We start from the raw sequence: 17,540 nt of genomic DNA, 5'->3' as shown, positions 1-17,540 counted from the left end.
CCAACTACACTACTATTGGACCCATATCATGGACCAACCAAACTGGATTGACTGTTTTCTTAAAATAAGTTTTCAAAAACAGAGAGAAGAGAAAAGAAATTAAAACTATCCGCAACACTAGACTTTCCACACTTTCACTTCATTCGATTATGATTCGACGCGAAAGGTACTCATCACCGGGTTTGGTTTTGGGGAGACACAAATGGGTGTCTATAGTGGTGCTCGGGCCTCTCTATGGTCTTTTGTTATCCATTCCGAGTTACAAGCTTGTTTCTAGGGGTTCTGTCATGCTTTTTCAAAAGGATTCCGGAGAATCCTTATTTACTCAGATTGTGAACAACTACGTTTGATTTTGGCTCACAGGCAACGTGATGAGATATCTCTTTACTGGTTAATTTGAGATATTCGGGCTCTTGTTTCGACGATTGAAATCTGTAGGATTCGGAAGGTCCCCCGGCATAGAGTGTCTCCGGCACATTGGTTGGCATGGAAGGCTAGTATTCCGGAGTTAGTTTGTGTTTTTGCTTTTCTTTGCTTGTTCCTCACTATTAAAAATTAAAAAAAAAAAAAAATTTAAAAAATGTTTCTTAGCTCGAGAAACCCGTATTTTCTTCCGATTTTACCCCAAAATATTACAGTGCTCCCGTACGACTTTGCCACCTTATTTCACTTTTTAACCTCTCACGAGTTTTTCATTTTAACGCTGCACCACTCTCTCTCTCTCCTCTACTAAAGCTTATTCTGACTTCTCCATTGAAGCAGCTTCAAGCTGAGGTAAGCAGTTTTTTTTTTTTAATTAATTAATTTTTTTTTTCTCTGAGGGCTTAGTTCAATTCAACAAGGTAGGGCTTAGTTTCACCGACCTTAATTTCTTCCATTAATATGGCTTATCAGTAAACTCATTCGTGTAAGGGTTCTTCTAACTTTCTAAGTTGGATTATTGAACTATTGATTATTACTGAACTTATAGAAGATTATAACGAACCATTTTTGTTGCTGGAGTTTTGGTATATGCAGTTTACATCTTGAATAATTTTATATGATGTTTTTTTTCCAAATTTGATAATTCTGTCCATTTTGGTTACTAAATGTGTTGCATTTTTGAGTTTTGAGTCATTTTGTGATTATTAGAACCTGATACAAGCTTGGGTTTTTGAGGCTCGTCGAGCTTCGAGTTTAAGCTGGGCCTGCCAAGCCCAGACCTGCTCTTATTCAGGCTCGGCTCGAAGGTTTAGCACCCCTCATTGAACCCCAATACTATTAACCACTTTAACCATGAACCCTTTTGATGTTAGGATGGAAAAATGTCGAAGTGAGGCTTTTCTTCCTAGGCTTGGGGCGGCTGCCCCTCCTGCCATGGCTATGTGAACCTTTTAATAATGTCTGACATTAATTTTGCATATGTATGACATGTTAATGTATACGGTGCCATGTCATCTTGCGTGCTTTACATAGTGGTTTGGGTCCGTACATGACCGTATTGTTGATTTGGTCTTGATGTTGTTTTGTTTTTAGTTCTTGTTTGGGTGTCATTTTGTGTGCTTTACTTGTTGATTTGGGTCTGTTCATGACCGTATTGTCGATTGGGTCTTCTTGTTGGTTGGGTATTTAGTGTTTGTTTGGGAGTCATTTTTGGTGCTTTACTTGGTGGTTTGGTGTTTTACTTGGTGGTTTGGGTCCGTACATAGCCATATTGATGATTTGGTTTTCGAGTTGGTTTATGTTTAGTACTTGTATGGGTGTCATTTTGTGTGCTTAACTTGTTGATTTGGGTGTCATTTTCCGTATTATCACTGTATTGTTGACTTGTTCTTCCTGTTGGCTTGTGATTTGTACTTGTTTGGCTGTTACCGCTCATTCAATTTCAAAATTGTTTCGCTTGTTACCAAAGAACCTATTTATGATAGTTTACTGCTCAATAGTTTCTAATAGTTGTATAATATTGACCAAAATCTATTATAGGAAGTGTAGATCCTAAGCTGTCAACTTATGTATTAGAGCTCTGAATTTGTTTCTAAAGGTGCTTCTGTATATGCTCTTGACAATTGTGTTGCATTTGCATTAAAGTTACAAAATGGCAAGATACTGTAACTGTGTTAGGTAAGCGGACGATTTGACTGATCCTGCTCCTGCCACGGCATCAGGCTGAAGTTCATTGATATAAATGCTGCACTGGTCCTGAAAACTTGCTCTCTTGAAAAATAGGTGTGGGTACTGGGGAGGAATTGCTTAGCTATTTTTAATTATTTAGGAACATATATTTTGATTTCTCGATCATCTTTGTCCCAAGGCACATTTTTTTGAATCAAACACGGGATACTATGTATCTAAAAAGATTATTTATTTTCATTATTTCTAGAAAGCATTGATGTTGGAGACCCTTCCATGAACGTTATTCATTCTGTTTCTCTGCTGAGATGAAGGTTTGGTAGTAGTTATAATGATTTTCCTACTCTGATGTGTTTAGAAGCATTCATGTATTTGGAAATGAATCTGTTTCCCACTTTATCTTTCTTATCTATTTCTAATAATATTAAATAAGCAATTTCTTGCTGCAGCAGAGATCCACAGATAAGTTCCATTTGTGATTGGGAAAGAAATGGTCTGCAGTGAGCAAGTACCTTTCAGTGGTGCTGACTACAACAATGGGAATCTTTTACCCTTTCCTCCTGCAGATCAGACCAGCGCTATGATGGACGGCCAATTTTGGTATAGAGACACAATTCTAGCTGCTAATGGATTCTCTCAGGTCCCGATGAATACAATATATAATGCTACTGATGTCACGCATTCTGATGCATTGGCTGGTCTCACACATATTCCTCTGAGTACTGATCCTTTTATCGATCATTCGGAAGTGCAAAACTATGACATTTCAGCTCTAAGATCAAGCATTCCATTCTATGGGCCACAAGAGAGCAGCGGACATGGGGGATTAGACAATTTTGTGGTGAGTTCAATTGTTTAACTATGCTAAAGGTGCTTGTATACAAAATGAAATTGTTTGGAAGTTGAAATTCAAGCATTAATTGTCTACAATATAGCAGTTAAATCAATGGATGCCCAAGGAAGAACCTATATCATTTATGGATATGGAATGGCAACAAGTTGAGGTGAATACATCCAAACTTACTCTCCACAGCCTACTTTATCCTTTTAACTTATTTTTCTCTACCAGATATTTTCTTAAATATTTTTTATAATATTTCAAGTGTGGCTGATCTTGTTTGCAATTAATACAACAGAGTCCTGTGTTTCCAGTACAAGCAGGAAATGTAAATGACACCCATGAATTTCTGTCAAATGTGAAAGTTGAGGCAGATAAATCTGATGTAGCCCCAGTAACATTGAGGAGTGTGTCCAGAACAAACAGAGAACGATCAAAAGAAGCTGAAACTGTAAGTAAGATTGCTTTGCTGACCATATGGGTCAGCAATGTAAATCATGTACAATGCCATTGTTGGAGAAAATTTCAGCATTTCATGTTGAGTTAATTCAAGTAGATGGCCTGTTGCAATTTTTACCACTATCTAGGATGATTCCCCTCCATTAATAATTGATGACAATATTATAAAATACACCCACTTGAAATCTGCTCTTTAAGGATTTTTGCAATTTCTTTGATGCTGTTTAATGATGATATGAAAGGAACTAGAACCTGAGTTTGAATAACATGTCCATATACTTTCACATGGGAGTTTTTCTCCCTCTTTTTCCATGTAAACTTGATTTTAGTCCTAAAATTATTTCCTTTTTCTAACTTTGAAAGTGTAACTTCTAATTGGTGTTTGTAGTTATAGAATGTGTTCCAAAGCATATTTATGTGCCACATGGTTCTCTCCTTTCATTGGGTCTTATTACATGTCATTTACATAAGTTTTATGAGTCAGAAATGTAGTTTGTACAGGACTTGAATCCATGATCTCATGTTTCAACTTTAGAGAGTCAACCCTTAGGCTATGTCATATTACTTGTGCTCCTTTTAAATTTTATGCATAAGGACATAATTATTATTATTTGTCGGGTAACTAAGGCATCACCCAAGGCCATTAACTAGTTTTGATTTACTCCCTTTGTTCCCAAATAAAAGTCCCAAAATATCTTGTCATAAATAAAAAGTCTCATTTCTTCACTATCTTTTTTTTTTTTTGTTATTATCTTTTAATTATTCACCACTCAAGTCATTTTTAATCAATTAAATTTCACTATCTTGTTTCTTAAATTCACCCTTAATCAATCAAACCCCATTTCATTTTTTATCCACCTTCCTAGTAATCTGTGCAAAAGGTGAATGATTGTTTGGCTTTCTAACTTCTCTCCTTTGTGCAGCGTCGTAGACTCATTATCAGTCAAAGGGTGCAAGATTTGCATGATCTCCTTCCTGCAACCTTCAAGGTGTTTACTGTTTACTGCTCTAAATTGTATATATCTGTATTTGTTAGTTCTGTTGCAGTAAATTACCTTTTTTTTTTTTTTTTTTTTCCATAATTAGACTTTGGCAACTTTGCTTTTTTGATTTTTGTTTCTTGATTTTGGGAGTTTTGAGAAAAAATTTCCTTCCTTTGTGTGTGTGTGTGTGTGTGTTTTGGTCATTATAATTTACCTAATTTTTACCCTTTTATCTTGGGGAAGAGGTTTCGTATAGACCGTGGGTTGACAATAATAGATTTGTAGAGAGGGAGACAGAAAAGGGATAGCAGTAGAATGGCACTCTCTAAAAGTTTCCAGCTTGAGTGTCTATTCTATTTGTAATAATAGTATAGTGATGTAAGTCCTTCAGATGCAAATGATGGTGATGTAAGGTGATATTTACAAACTTCGTAACATACATGGTACAAATAGATACCTAATTACTCTGAGAGCAAGCGTTGAAAGAGCTAGTGCTCTCATAGTCCCATGTGTGCTTTGTTTCTCAGTTATTTGACTACCATTAGTAGCTTCATCTTCCTATGTTCTAATTACTTAATCTCCTGATTTAGATCTTTTTAGTTAGAATAGTTTGTCATAGATTTATTCTTTTAAAGATTATTATCAAAAAGTTGCTCACTCCTTTTGCTAGGCTTCATACATCATTGTTCATTTTTGGTGCTAAAAACGTTGTTACTTGGTAGTTTGTAGATGTCTGTTGAATTTTTCTTTTGTTTCTGTTTGGATGCTGCAGGATAAACGAGGTAACCAAGAGTCTGTTGTGAATGATGTCATTGGTCATATCAAGTATTTGCAGCTTCAACTCAAGGTACTTTCCGACTGTCAGGCATCATTCACTTGCACCCTCATATTCATGTATATCACATCCTAGCATGCTTGCAATTGTCGCTGATATTTGTGGTAGAAAGTCTAGAAACTAAACATGCAATTTAACAACCAGGAATTGAGCAGAAGCAGACTGGGAGGAGATTCAAGCTCTGGTCCATTGAAATTTGATGAGGTGCTTTCTGCTTTCCAATAATTTCTTTTTACGTCCTGTGAACGCGCAAGTATTTTGTCTAATTGTTTTAATATAATATAATGTAATTCCCAGGGTTATGGACACTACCAATCACATGAACAAATGTTTGGTGAGTCTCTTGAAGAAATTCTTGGAAGCTTATTAGAGGAGAATCCAGTAGCAGCACATAATCTTTTTGAGAGTAAAGGTCTCTGTATGGTTCCCATGGCTTCCACTGATGCATTATTATGCAACATAAAGTAGATTTTGCAAGTCATGCTCGAGCTATCTAGAAATGCTTGTTGCATATGCTAAGAAACTTGTGTATATAATAACACTTTTCCCCAACTACTCAAAACCTCTGAACTGTAGGAAACTTCTGGTCATGGTATTGCTTTCTTAGAAAGGCAAATGGCATGTAATTAACTTTATTCGCATTTGGTTGAACCCAAATTTTAGACATATGGAAGAAAATAGGTTTTCAGTATACTTCCGTAGTAGTTATGCTGTAAGTAGCTATGGACATGGTTTCTCTGTTCGAAGTAACATTCTTTTTATATCCAAATGAATTGATACTTGAGAACTAATTTTGCTTGTTTGCAAAAAAAATTGTTATTGAATCTTATGAGAATTAAAGTGATACTTTATTTTGTTACTAAGTTACTTTCCAAAATGTAGGAATGTTGGAGAAAGAATGTATTCTTGAATACTTTCTTGAAAATTCAGAAATTCATTTCACGACTTGAAGTTTTTCAGTCATATTTTATGACTTAAACCAGTTCTGTAACTGATGCTGATTTCATTTGTGATGTACTGATGTGGTACATATTTATGTGCAGAAAAATAGAAGAAAAAAAAATTGTGATTCTGTTTTGAGTAATGCTGAAATTTTTCTTTAGGAATTCTGTGGACCCTGGTCCATTTAGTATAGGTGAACCATTTACTAAATGCATGTGTATATGAATGAAACACAGCTCATTTTACTTCTGCTCTTCCCGCCATCTTAACTTTTCTATTACTCTCTCCATTTTAGTTTGTTAGTCCCATATACAAATTTGGCCGTTTCAAAAAGATGTACTAGATTCTCCTATTTTGTACATATTAAATTTTGATTGGTTAATTAATTCCTATTTCTTCAAGTATTCCACTTTTAACTTAGTTTGTATTTCCTATTTTATACATATTAAATTCTGATTGGTTAATTAATTAATTGTGAATTGATGACATGACTCTAAGTAAAGAAATTATTCCCTTTATGCAATCATAGTTGATGGTTTCCTAAAAAAAATCAAAAAATTTTAATAATTACTTTAATGCTAGATTCTAAATATATATATATATTTTTTTCCTTATTTTATGTAATTGATTCCATATAGAGCTATTATATTAAAACGGATAAGGGTTTTTTTTAAAATTTTTTTTTTTAAAAATGTTTTGTTTCCTTCTTTATAGAATCTCTCTTTCTTTTTTTAATTTGATCTCTTTCTATTTCTTTCTCAATTTTAATTCATTCTTTTTTTTTCCTAATTCTTATTTTCTCTCTCCTCTATTCTTTGATTCCCCCCCCCCTATTTTTTCCATTGATTTGCTGCATTTAATGTGATGGAAATTGTAAAGATCTCGGAAAAACAAAATTCTGTTTGGGATTACAAATTGACTTATTGATTGATAATGGATTCAAACAAACATGAAATTGAATAAAGCAATAAAGAGGAGAGAGAGTGAGAAAGCTTCATTGATTGATAATGGAGATCTTCAGTACAATTGTCATCTTGAATCTTCAACCTCTCAAATAACCATTGAAATTCCTCACTTTTTCTCTCTAAAATCTACTCCTAAAACTAACCCTAAATCTAGAGAGAGAAGCTCTCCACTAAGCTAAGAAATATGTGGTCTAATTCTAATTCTAATTCTCTAATTCTAACCCAAAAATGGGTATTTATAATAACAAGGTTAAAAGAAAATAAAAGAGAAAAGAAAATGAAAGAAAAATAAAAGAAAAGGAATTGAAATAAAAATAAAATAAGAAAAGAAAAGAAAAGGAAAACAAATAAAGAAAATTAAAAGAAAAAAGAAAAATAATAAAATCTAAAACAAACCCCCAAATCGTCAAACTCCGTGCTGCTAAAATAAATGGGATTCAATCCCATGCTTTGCTCCATCACAATCACGCACCATCACAACTTTCATCAACCTCCGTCAATCAATCACCACAGCTCATCATCATCGTCTTCATCAAACTTCATAGAAAGACCGTTCGATCTTCGTTAATTGTCACGTGAGAAGCTCGTGATAGGTTTATAAACACCCAGATGACCGCGCCCGCGGCTAGGACGCGGCCTGGGTGCGGGGAGCTACTGCCTCAAAATTGCATTATTCACGTTCTAGTACGCGGCCTCGATGTATCAATACGCGCCCGCGGAAACTAGAATCAATTTGGGGCTAGATTGAGTTCAATTGTGGTTGCTCGGTTTGAGAATTGATGAAGACAGGTGGCCGGAATTTGCTGCTGTGCCAGGTTGCGGTTGATGAGGGTGGCAGCGATTGGTGGTTTGAGTAGCGATGGTTGGGAATTGGAGTTGTGGTTATGGGTTGTAGCTCGTGGTGGTGATTGGAGGTAGCTGGTGGGAGTTGGTCGTTTGTGCGGCTGTTATGGGTTGAATTGGTGGCCGCAGATGGTGTGGGGGAATTGAGTCAGGGCTGCGACTATTGGTGATTGAGGTGGCTCGTTGGTTGTGCCGCCAGGTGCGGTTATTGGTGGTGTGGTGGCACTGGCTGGTGGTGTAAGAGATGTTGTTATTAGATTATGTATAGTTTATTATTGCATTTATTATGTTCACCTACATTAGTTGTACCTATTCATAGTTAATGATGTGCATTCTTGTATTTATACTTAGCAATAATAATGAGAACTCAAGGGGTTATTTCCTATATGGTATCAGGCTAGGTCTTTCTCCTCTCTGCCTCTTGTCTTCTTCTAGCCGCCTCTTCCCTTCTTGTCTTTTCTAGCCGCCAATCATGAGTGAAACTCCAAAAACTCCCCCCTTTCATCCTGCTCTTGCTGTCCCACCAATCAAAAGCCTTATTCCTGTCACATTGGAGATGAAAAGCTCCCAATACACCACTTGGGCAGAGCTTTTTCGAGTTCATGCCAGAGCTTATCAAGTTATTGACCACATCATCCCTCCTTCCCCTACAGATACGGCTGCTTCCTCTTCCTCTCAAACCACCGACCCTGATTTATGGGCTCGTCTCGACGCCATCGTGCTCCAATGGATTTACGGGACCATCTCCAACGACCTCCTCAACACAATCATTGAACCTGATTCCACCGCCGAAGCCGCATGGGGGAGATTGAAAGATATCTTTCAAGATAATCGAACAAATCGAGCGGTGCAACTTGAATCCGAATTTCTCAGGTGGATTTAAATAATTTTGCTAATATTTATGAGTATTGCCAGCATATCAAAATGCTCGCAGATCAATTAGCCAATGTTGGGGCTAAAGTATCCGATCACCGCCTTGTTATCACCGTTGTCCGAGGTTTATCCAAGGCCTACGATAATGTTGTTGCAATCCTCCAACAATCTGACCCTCCTGTCTCCTTTCACAAGGCTCGCTCCATGCTTCTTCTGGAAGAATCCCGTCAAGCAAATCAAGCTTCGAATGAAGCCAATGCTGCTGGCTCTGCTTTGATGGCTACGGAAAATTCTAATTCCCTCAATTTTGAACACTCCTCCCCTGTTTCTCACGGTCAGCGCAACCACCAGAAAAGCACCGGCCGTGGCGGCGGCCGTGGTGGTCACGACAAGGGTCGCGGTGGTGGCGGTCGCAACAACAACTACCGTGGCCGTGGTGGCCGTGGCCACAACCAACACCAACAACAATGGCAATGGGGGGCATAACCGTGGCAATTCCCTCCTTGGGGCACTTGGCCCACTCCACCATGGGCTGCTCCCCCATGTCCATACCCCTCCACTCAATGGGCCAGACCCCCAGCAAGGCCCAGACCTCAGCAAAATGGAATTCTCGGCCCTAGACCCCAGCAACAAGCCTACAGCACTCAATCTCCTTCGATAGTAGGCTATGCTCCAACTGATATTGAGGCCGCAATGCACACTCTCTCCCTCATTCCTCCTGATGAAAATTGGTACATGGATACCGGTGCTACCTCACATATGACATCTCATCAAGGTACTCTCTCGTCCTATTATAATTTGAGCACTCCTCATAATATTATTGTTGGTAATGGCAATGGAATTCCAATTCGTGGTTATGGTAAAAATTCCTACCTCCCTTCACCTTAAAAAATGTTCTACATGCCCCCAACCTTGTCAAAAATCTAATTTCTGTCCGAAAATTTACTAATGACAATTCCGTTTCCATCGAATTTGATCCGTGTGGTTTTTCTGTGAAGGACCTTCGGACGGGAACCATTCTTATGAGATGTGAAAGTTCCGGCGAGCTTTACCCTTTCACCAACGCCGTGCATCACGCCTCTTCTCCATCCTCCTTTGCTGCCTTTTCTTCTAACTTGTGGCATGACAGATTGGGCCACCCCGACGCCAATATTTTAAAGACTCTCAAACAACAAGATTTTATTAGTTGTAATAGAATTTTGGATGATAGTGTGTGTTCTTCCTGTGTTTTTGGCAAGCATGTAAAACTTCTCTTTTATCCTTCTACTACTTGCACCACTATGTCTTTTGACATTTTACACAGTGATATTTGGACTTCTCCAAAATTGAGTAGTGTGGGTCATCATTATTATGTTTTATTTGTGGATGATTTTACCAATTTTTTGTGGACTTTTCCTATCTCTAAAAAATCACAATTATACTCCATATTTCTTGAATTGCATGCCCTTGCTAAAACTCAATTTGAACGTGATGTAAAGTGTTTTCAATGTGATAATGGTGGTGAGTACGATAATGACCCTTTTCGACATTTTTGTTCTTCTAATGGAATGGTCTTCCGTTTCTCATGCCCTCAAACTTCCCCCCAAAACGGCAAAGCCGAGAGAAAAATCCGCACCATCAACAATATCATGCGCACTCTACTTGCCCACTCCTCTATGCCACCCTCCTTTTGGCACCATGCACTCCAAATGGCGACTTATCTCCACAATATCTTACCCACAAAACTCCTTTCTTATGACTCACCTACAAAAATCCTATATCATCGTGACCCATCTTACTCACACTTGCGGGTTTTCGGGTGCCTTTGCTATCCTCTCCTTCCCTCTACCTCCATAAATAAGCTCCAATCTCGCTCCACACCATGCGTGTTCCTTGGGTATCCCTCCAATCATCGGGGCTACAAATGCTATGACATTTCCTCTCGAAAAATTATCATCTCCCGACATGTGATCTTTGATGAATCACAATTTCCTTTTGCAAACATTCACTCACCAAAACCCACTGACTATGATTTCTTATCTGATGGACTATCTCCCATCCTCACTCATCATCTCTACACTCAGTCCAATCCAACACCTGCGGCCCAAGTCAGAACCCCAGCAGATCAGGCCCAACCCAATCTTTCCCACGCCTCCTCTCAACCTCACCCAGTTCTGGGCTCTCCTCAGCCCACCCCGGTGTTGGGCTCACCTCAGCCCACCCCGGTTTTTGGTTCTCCTCAATGCCCGCCCCCTAGCCCAATAACCTCCTCTCCCTCAGACCTTCAATAGCCCACCCCACCCCCACTCTTTTCGGGTCCATACCCGTAACCTCTGCTGCTGGGCCAAATATTCGGGCCTCTCCTCGTCTCAGACTTCAAGGCCCAGCAGGCCACCTCCACCTCCCTTGACAATCCAAACTCGTAGCTCCCATGGTATTTTCAAGCCCAAAAATATCTTCAATTTGAGCTCTATCTCCACCCCTTCTCCCTTGCCTCATAATCCCATTGCCGCTCTTTCGGACCCGAATTGGAAAAATGCCATGATGGATGAGTTCAATGATCTTATTAAAACTAGGACGTGGGAGTTGGTCCCTCACCCCCCCTAATGTCAATGTGATACCTTGTATGTGGCTTTTTAAACATAAAAAGAATGCTAATGGTGATTTTGAGAGGCACAAATCCCGTCTTGTTGTTAATGGCAGGAATCAACAGGTTGGCATTGATTGTGATGAAACTTTTAGTCCGGTCGTGAAACCAGCAACCATTTGAACCGTCCTCAGCATTGCTCTTTCCAAATCTTGGCCCATTCATCAAATGGACGTAAAGAATGCTTTCCTAAATGGTGATATTGCCGAAACTGTTTATATGCACCAACCTCCAGGTTTGAGAGACAAGGACAACCCGGGTCATGTTTGCCTTCTCAAAAAGGCTCTCTACGGCCTCAAGCAAGCCCCTAGGGCTTGGTACCATCGATTTGCATCTTTTGTGGCTACCATTGGCTTCTCCCATAGCACATCTGACAACTCTCTTTTTGTATACTCTCATGGGAAAGATTTGGCATATATTCTTCTCTATGTGGACGACATTGTCCTCACCACCTCTTCTGATGCTCTTCGGGTTTCTATTATGGAAAAATTGTGCTCCGAGTTTGCCATGACCGATCTCGGCCCACTAAGCTCTTTTCTTGGGATTTCGGTCACTAGGCATGCTGATGTTTTATTTCTATCTCAACACTCATATGCGGCCGAAATAATTGCTCGTGCAAACATGTCCTCATGTAAGCCTTCCGCCACTCCCGTAGACACCAAAGCCAAACTAAGCTCCACTTTGATCGAGAATTAGATAGTGTCGTTAGTCTACTAACCCTAATCAAATTAACAATTTATAATACCTAAACTACCCTAATACGAGTATAGGGGTAAGTAAAGGGTCGAACCCAAAAGGACTAAGTGTATCAATCTATGCTAATTAGACTACTAGGAAAGCTTGTGAGGTAAGAGAGGTTCAATTAAACACTACTAAGAGCAAATAACTAAAACTAGGGAAAGTGGAATCCAATTACATCAATGCATTCAACAACATCAAACAATTAGATGAAAATGACCTCAATTAGGACGATTTACACATTTAACTCACTCTCGCGCAATTAAACATGTTAATAATCCTACTAGACTAATTCACTCTCGTGCAACTAGCCTAGCAAAGATATGGAGGAATTTAGGGTTCTCAAACAACTCACTTTCGCACAATTGATTGAAAACACAATTAAAAGCATAGAATCAATTAGCTAGAAAGATTCTAATCCATAAAAGCATCATCCATACACAATAATCAAGAAACAATTTCATACTAACCACAATCAATCATTAAATTAATTAACATAACCTTCATCCATTTCCCTAGAACAAAACCTAAACTAACATAATGAACAAAAATATGGAAAACAAGGTAAAATAATAATAAAAGCAAGAATCAACAACTAAACTAATTAATCTACTCAAATAAACAAATAAATAAGCAAAAACAATAATAAATGAAAGCAATAAATGTGAGAGAAAGTTAGGAAGACTCATTGAATTTATGAGAGGAAAAATCCACAAAATGTTTCTTCAAAATCCCAAAAACTCCATGAAAATTCCAAGCTTTCTCTCTCTAAACTACTCCTAACCCTAAGAGAGAGAAAATAAAGGCTAAACTAATCTAATCTAGGCTAAAATAAAATGTTAAGAGTTTTGTTCCCCCTAAAATAACCCCAAAGGGGGTATATATATTACAAGCTAAAAATAATAAAGAAAATAAAAGAAAACAAATAAAGAAAATAAAATAAAACAAAAGAAAAGAAAAGGGAAAAAGAAAAAGGGAATAAAAATAAAATAAAATTAAAAGAAAGTAAAAACCCCCAAAATCCCCAATTCCCTCAGCAACCCGATTCTTCCTGTTCGAAATTTTGGCTGCTCTGTTTCTTCCATCATCACCATCACCACGCATCCCCTCATCTTCACCGTTCATCATCATCATCTTCATCAAGCATCATTAGAACACGGCCGTTGGATTTCATTAAAATCACGTGCAAAGCTCGTGATGTGGTTCAAATTGAACCCCGATCTACGCGCCCGCGAAGACACCGCGCAGAGGTCGCGCATAGCTTCTGCCTCGACTCTGAATTTGGACTCCAATCGTGTGCGCTTTCTGACAGGGGTGCGCGGCCGCGGAGGTAAGTGTTGCTGCAATTGTTGCGGGTTGCTGCTGGTGTTTCTGTGAATTGGTGGTTGACGTTGTGGTGATTGGAGGTGTTGGGGTTTGCTTGGGTGAATTGGTTGCGGTGGCTGGAAATTGGTGTGATTGAAGGTGGCTGAAATTGAGTGGGTTGCGAAGGCTGGTGGTTGAAATTGGTGGCTGGTGCCGCGAATTGCAGATTGTTGTCGCTGCTGTTCAGGTTTGTGTTTGGTGATAGGTGCAGCGCAACAGTGGTTGCGCGTGAGTGGTGGTGGGTGGTTGTAAGTTGCGATTGGTTGCGTTGTTGGTGTTATTGTGGGGTTGCGCGTTGGTGGAAGCAGGGGATTGTGGCTGGTGGTTTAATTGGAGATGGCTGATGGTGTTGGTGTTGTTGACGGTTGTTGGGTGGTGTTGTGAGGGCTGGTGGTGAAATGGGAATGGTGTGAGTGGGCAGCTTTGCTGTGAGGGCTGGTGGTGGATTGGGAGAGCAGGGAGCAGGGGAAGTGATGTTGTGTGTGTTGGAGCAGGGGAGATGGTGTGGTGGAGGTTAAGGGATGGTGTGGTGTAGGTTAAGAGGTGGGCAGCAGCTAGATCGGTTAGGGGCATTGTGAAGTTTGCTCGAACCTTGGACCCCGAACACAAACTTGACTTTGAAACCCGGAGCGCCTACAACCAAAAACAACACGAGGGTGAAATAGAAAAAAAAATAAAATAAAACACGAAAATAAACTAAAAACTATAGAAAATTACAAAAATACTCAAAATAAAGATAAAAGACGAGAATAAGTAAATAAAGAAATAAAGGACAAAAAGGGTTAAATTATTGGAAAAATAAGCCGAAAAACGACTCAATAAACACCCTAAAAAGTGGCATAAAAGTCACTTATCAAACTCCCCCAAGCTAACCTTTTGCTCGTCCTCGAGCAAATTAACATGAAACACGAAAGAAGGAGAATGATTTATTCAAGCAAAGCTAGAACACTTAAGGAGACAAGAATGTACACTAACTCACTTTCGTAGGAATCACGGTCACTTTTAGCAACTAATGACAAGCCCTTTAAACCCCTAGATCGCCCTAGAGGACGAGTGTGCTCTCGTGAGGGTGTCCTAAGAGTTTAACCCACAACTCTAAATAAAAACCAAGGCACGGCAATAAAAAAAAGAAAAGAAAAAGAAACATAAAAAAAAGAAAGAAAACACAATTTCATATTTGGACAAGAGATAGGAACAAACACCAATGAATGCGAACCTTTCTAAATAGACAAATGTATGCACGTTCTAAGATGTCAATGGTTGATTGAAACATAACATATGCTAAGCATAGAGAACTAATGAGGACTCAATTCACCCTAGCCCCAACCAATCGGGCCGCGTTCTCTCCACTAGCTTCAAATCAACCCTTAAGCTAGCTTCTCATGATTCCACGAAGGAACCGGAAAAAGATAAAGAAATGAAAAACTTTGAGAAGGTAATCCCGACATCTCAACTATGCATACTCTCTCCATAGGTTTGAGATCTATCTCCCTCCACCGTTCTTTGACCTAACCCCACTAAAGTCTAAGGGACTTTTATTAGGTTGTAACGTAAGGCTAAGGGTTAAGGCGGGGTAAAATTTTGAAAATTTTGGTGATATTTCCTAAGTGAAGCAAAAGAGTGGCCTACTCTCAAAAACAAACTCAAGAATTCACAAAATATCAGAAAAAAAAAAAAATACCAATAATGCCATCTCCCACAAGCTTACTCAACACTAACACACAATATATACAAAAAGAATGAAGGAGCGCTCCCCCCCCCCAAGCTTGAACGAAGCATTGTCCTCAATGCTTAAACAAGGGAAGAAAACGAAACCAAACTAAAATATATTTGTGTTTTTTGTTTCTTTTTTTTTTTTTTTTTTTTTTTTTTTTTTTTATATGTGTCCTTGCCTTTTTCTAACCATGGACGGCTTTTTCTTGAAACTTCATTTGATTTTCTTGAATTGCATCTTTCTTCTCGAACTTTTTGCATATTCTTTTCAAGCTCAACTTTCAAATACTGTACTTAAACCAATTCACAAAGTTTTCTTGCTCATGATCAACACTCTCAACACTCAAACCTCACATGCCTATGCTTCACTAACTAAAAGGGTTGGTAAACATAGGCCATTGGGTTTGTAATGCGGTTTAAACAAGAGCGGGAAACATTAGGCTCAAATTGGTTAATAAGTAGGTTGATGCAAAATAGAAAATCAAATTTGTAACAAAATAAAAAGAAGATAAAGAAAAATGAGAAAAGGTGCCCTTTTCCTCCCCTAGAGAGGCCCGGTCGCGATCTTGGGAGCTAGAGGTCAAAACAAGGATTAAGACATGCATAGTCAAGGATCCTAAATAGCCGCTCAACAAGGTGATGAAGGCTAGAACAAATGAAGCTCACAAGGGATTATAACCAAACAAATACCAACCAAGGGTTTCAAATCCACTATAGAGAGCAACTCCATCTTACCACATTCCCGTGAACTAAGGCTTCATGGACCCCTAAAAGTTCTTAAACCGGCTACCTTAGCATATAGTATCCTAGAGTCAACCAATGACACTCTCAAACCGTGCATACATTTACCACTTAGGAAGAAAAACATTCAAGGATTCAAGTCCCAAAACAAAATGTCCAATATAAGAACAAACAAAAAACATTTTGCCAAAATTACCTTGAAAGTACACAAAAATCTTTTTAGAATTTTCAAAATATAAGAAAAGACATGAAAATGCATATACTCAAGTGCATGGCATAAACGAATCAACATCCCACCAAACATGATACGCCAAAATTTGATCGAGAATTAGATAGTGTCGTTAGTCTACTAACCCTAATCAAATTAACAATTTATAATACCTAAACTACCCTAATACGAGTATAGGGGTAAGTAAAGGGTCGAACCCAAAAGTACTAAGTGTATCAATCTATGCTAATTAGACTACTAGGAAAGCTTGTGAGGTAAGAGAGGTTCAATTAAACACTACTAAGAGCAAATAACTAAAACTAGGGAAAGTGGAATCCAATTACATCAATGCATTCAACAACATCAAACAATTAGATGAAAATGACCTCAATTAGGACGATTTACACATTTAACTCACTCTCGCGCAATTAAACATGTTAATAATCCTACTAGACTAATTCACTCTCGTGCAACTAGCCTAGCAAAGATATGGAGGAATTTAGGGTTCTCAAACAACTCACTTTCGCACAATTGATTGAAAACACAATTAAAAGCATAGAATCAATTAGCTAGAAAGATTCTAATCCATAAAAGCATCATCCATACACAATAATCAAGAAACAATTTCATACTAACCACAATCAATCATTAAATTAATTAACATAACCTTCATCCATTTCCCTAGAACAAAACCTAAACTAACATAATGAACAAAAATATGGAAAACAAGGTAAAATAATAATAAAAGCAAGAATCAACAACTAAACTAATTAATCTACTCAAATAAACAAATAAATAAGCAAAAACAATAATAAATGAAAGCAATAAATGTGAGAGAAAGTTAGGAAGACTCATTGAATTTATGAGAGGAAAAATCCACAAAATGTTTCTTCAAAATCCCAAAAACTCCATGAAAATTCCAAGCTTTCTCTCTCTAAACTACTCCTAACCCTAAGAGAGAGAAAATAAAGGCTAAACTAATCTAATCTAGGCTAAAATAAAATGTTAAGAGTTTTGTTCCCCCTAAAATAACCCCAAAGGGGGTATATATATTACAAGCTAAAAATAATAAAGAAAATAAAAGAAAACAAATAAAGAAAATAAAATAAAACAAAAGAAAAGAAAAGGGAAAAAGAAAAAGGGAATAAAAATAAAATAAAATTAAAAGAAAGTAAAAACCCCCAAAATCCCCAATTCCCTCAGCAACCCGATTCTTCCTGTTCGAAATTTTGGCTGCTCTGTTTCTTCCATCATCACCATCACCACGCATCCCCTCATCTTCACCGTTCATCATCATCATCT

At 38.1% G+C, this 17,540-nt stretch overlaps 1 protein-coding gene across 3 annotated transcripts; it reads left to right on the top strand.

Moving 5' to 3' along the window:
• The first annotated feature begins 677 nt into the window (after positions 1-677).
• LOC145614189 (uncharacterized) lies at positions 678-6,015 on the top strand. 3 transcript variants are annotated; one of them, XM_081669213.1, is made up of 8 exons: positions 678-774; positions 2,562-2,950; positions 3,045-3,113; positions 3,246-3,398; positions 4,330-4,395; positions 5,162-5,236; positions 5,369-5,428; positions 5,522-6,015. In XM_081669213.1, exons 2-8 carry the CDS (start codon positions 2,600-2,602, stop codon positions 5,690-5,692), a joined length of 945 nt encoding a protein of 314 aa, XP_081525339.1. In that variant the 5' UTR covers positions 678-774; positions 2,562-2,599; the 3' UTR covers positions 5,693-6,015. The 3 variants fall into 3 exon arrangements, with proteins under 3 accessions (XP_081525339.1, XP_081525346.1, XP_081525331.1); XM_081669220.1 differs by having other exon boundaries at positions 684-774; positions 2,559-2,950; positions 3,048-3,113; XM_081669205.1 differs by having other exon boundaries at positions 684-774; positions 2,559-2,950.
• Positions 6,016-17,540: the final 11,525 nt, after the last annotated feature.

This window comes from Chenopodium album, chromosome 3, assembly GCF_948465745.1.
Source record: "Chenopodium album chromosome 3, dcCheAlbu1.1, whole genome shotgun sequence".
Taxonomy (NCBI): Eukaryota; Viridiplantae; Streptophyta; class Magnoliopsida; order Caryophyllales; family Amaranthaceae; genus Chenopodium; species Chenopodium album.
Note: the sequence above shows the minus strand (reverse complement) of the source record. Positions and strands in the feature narration are given on the sequence as shown.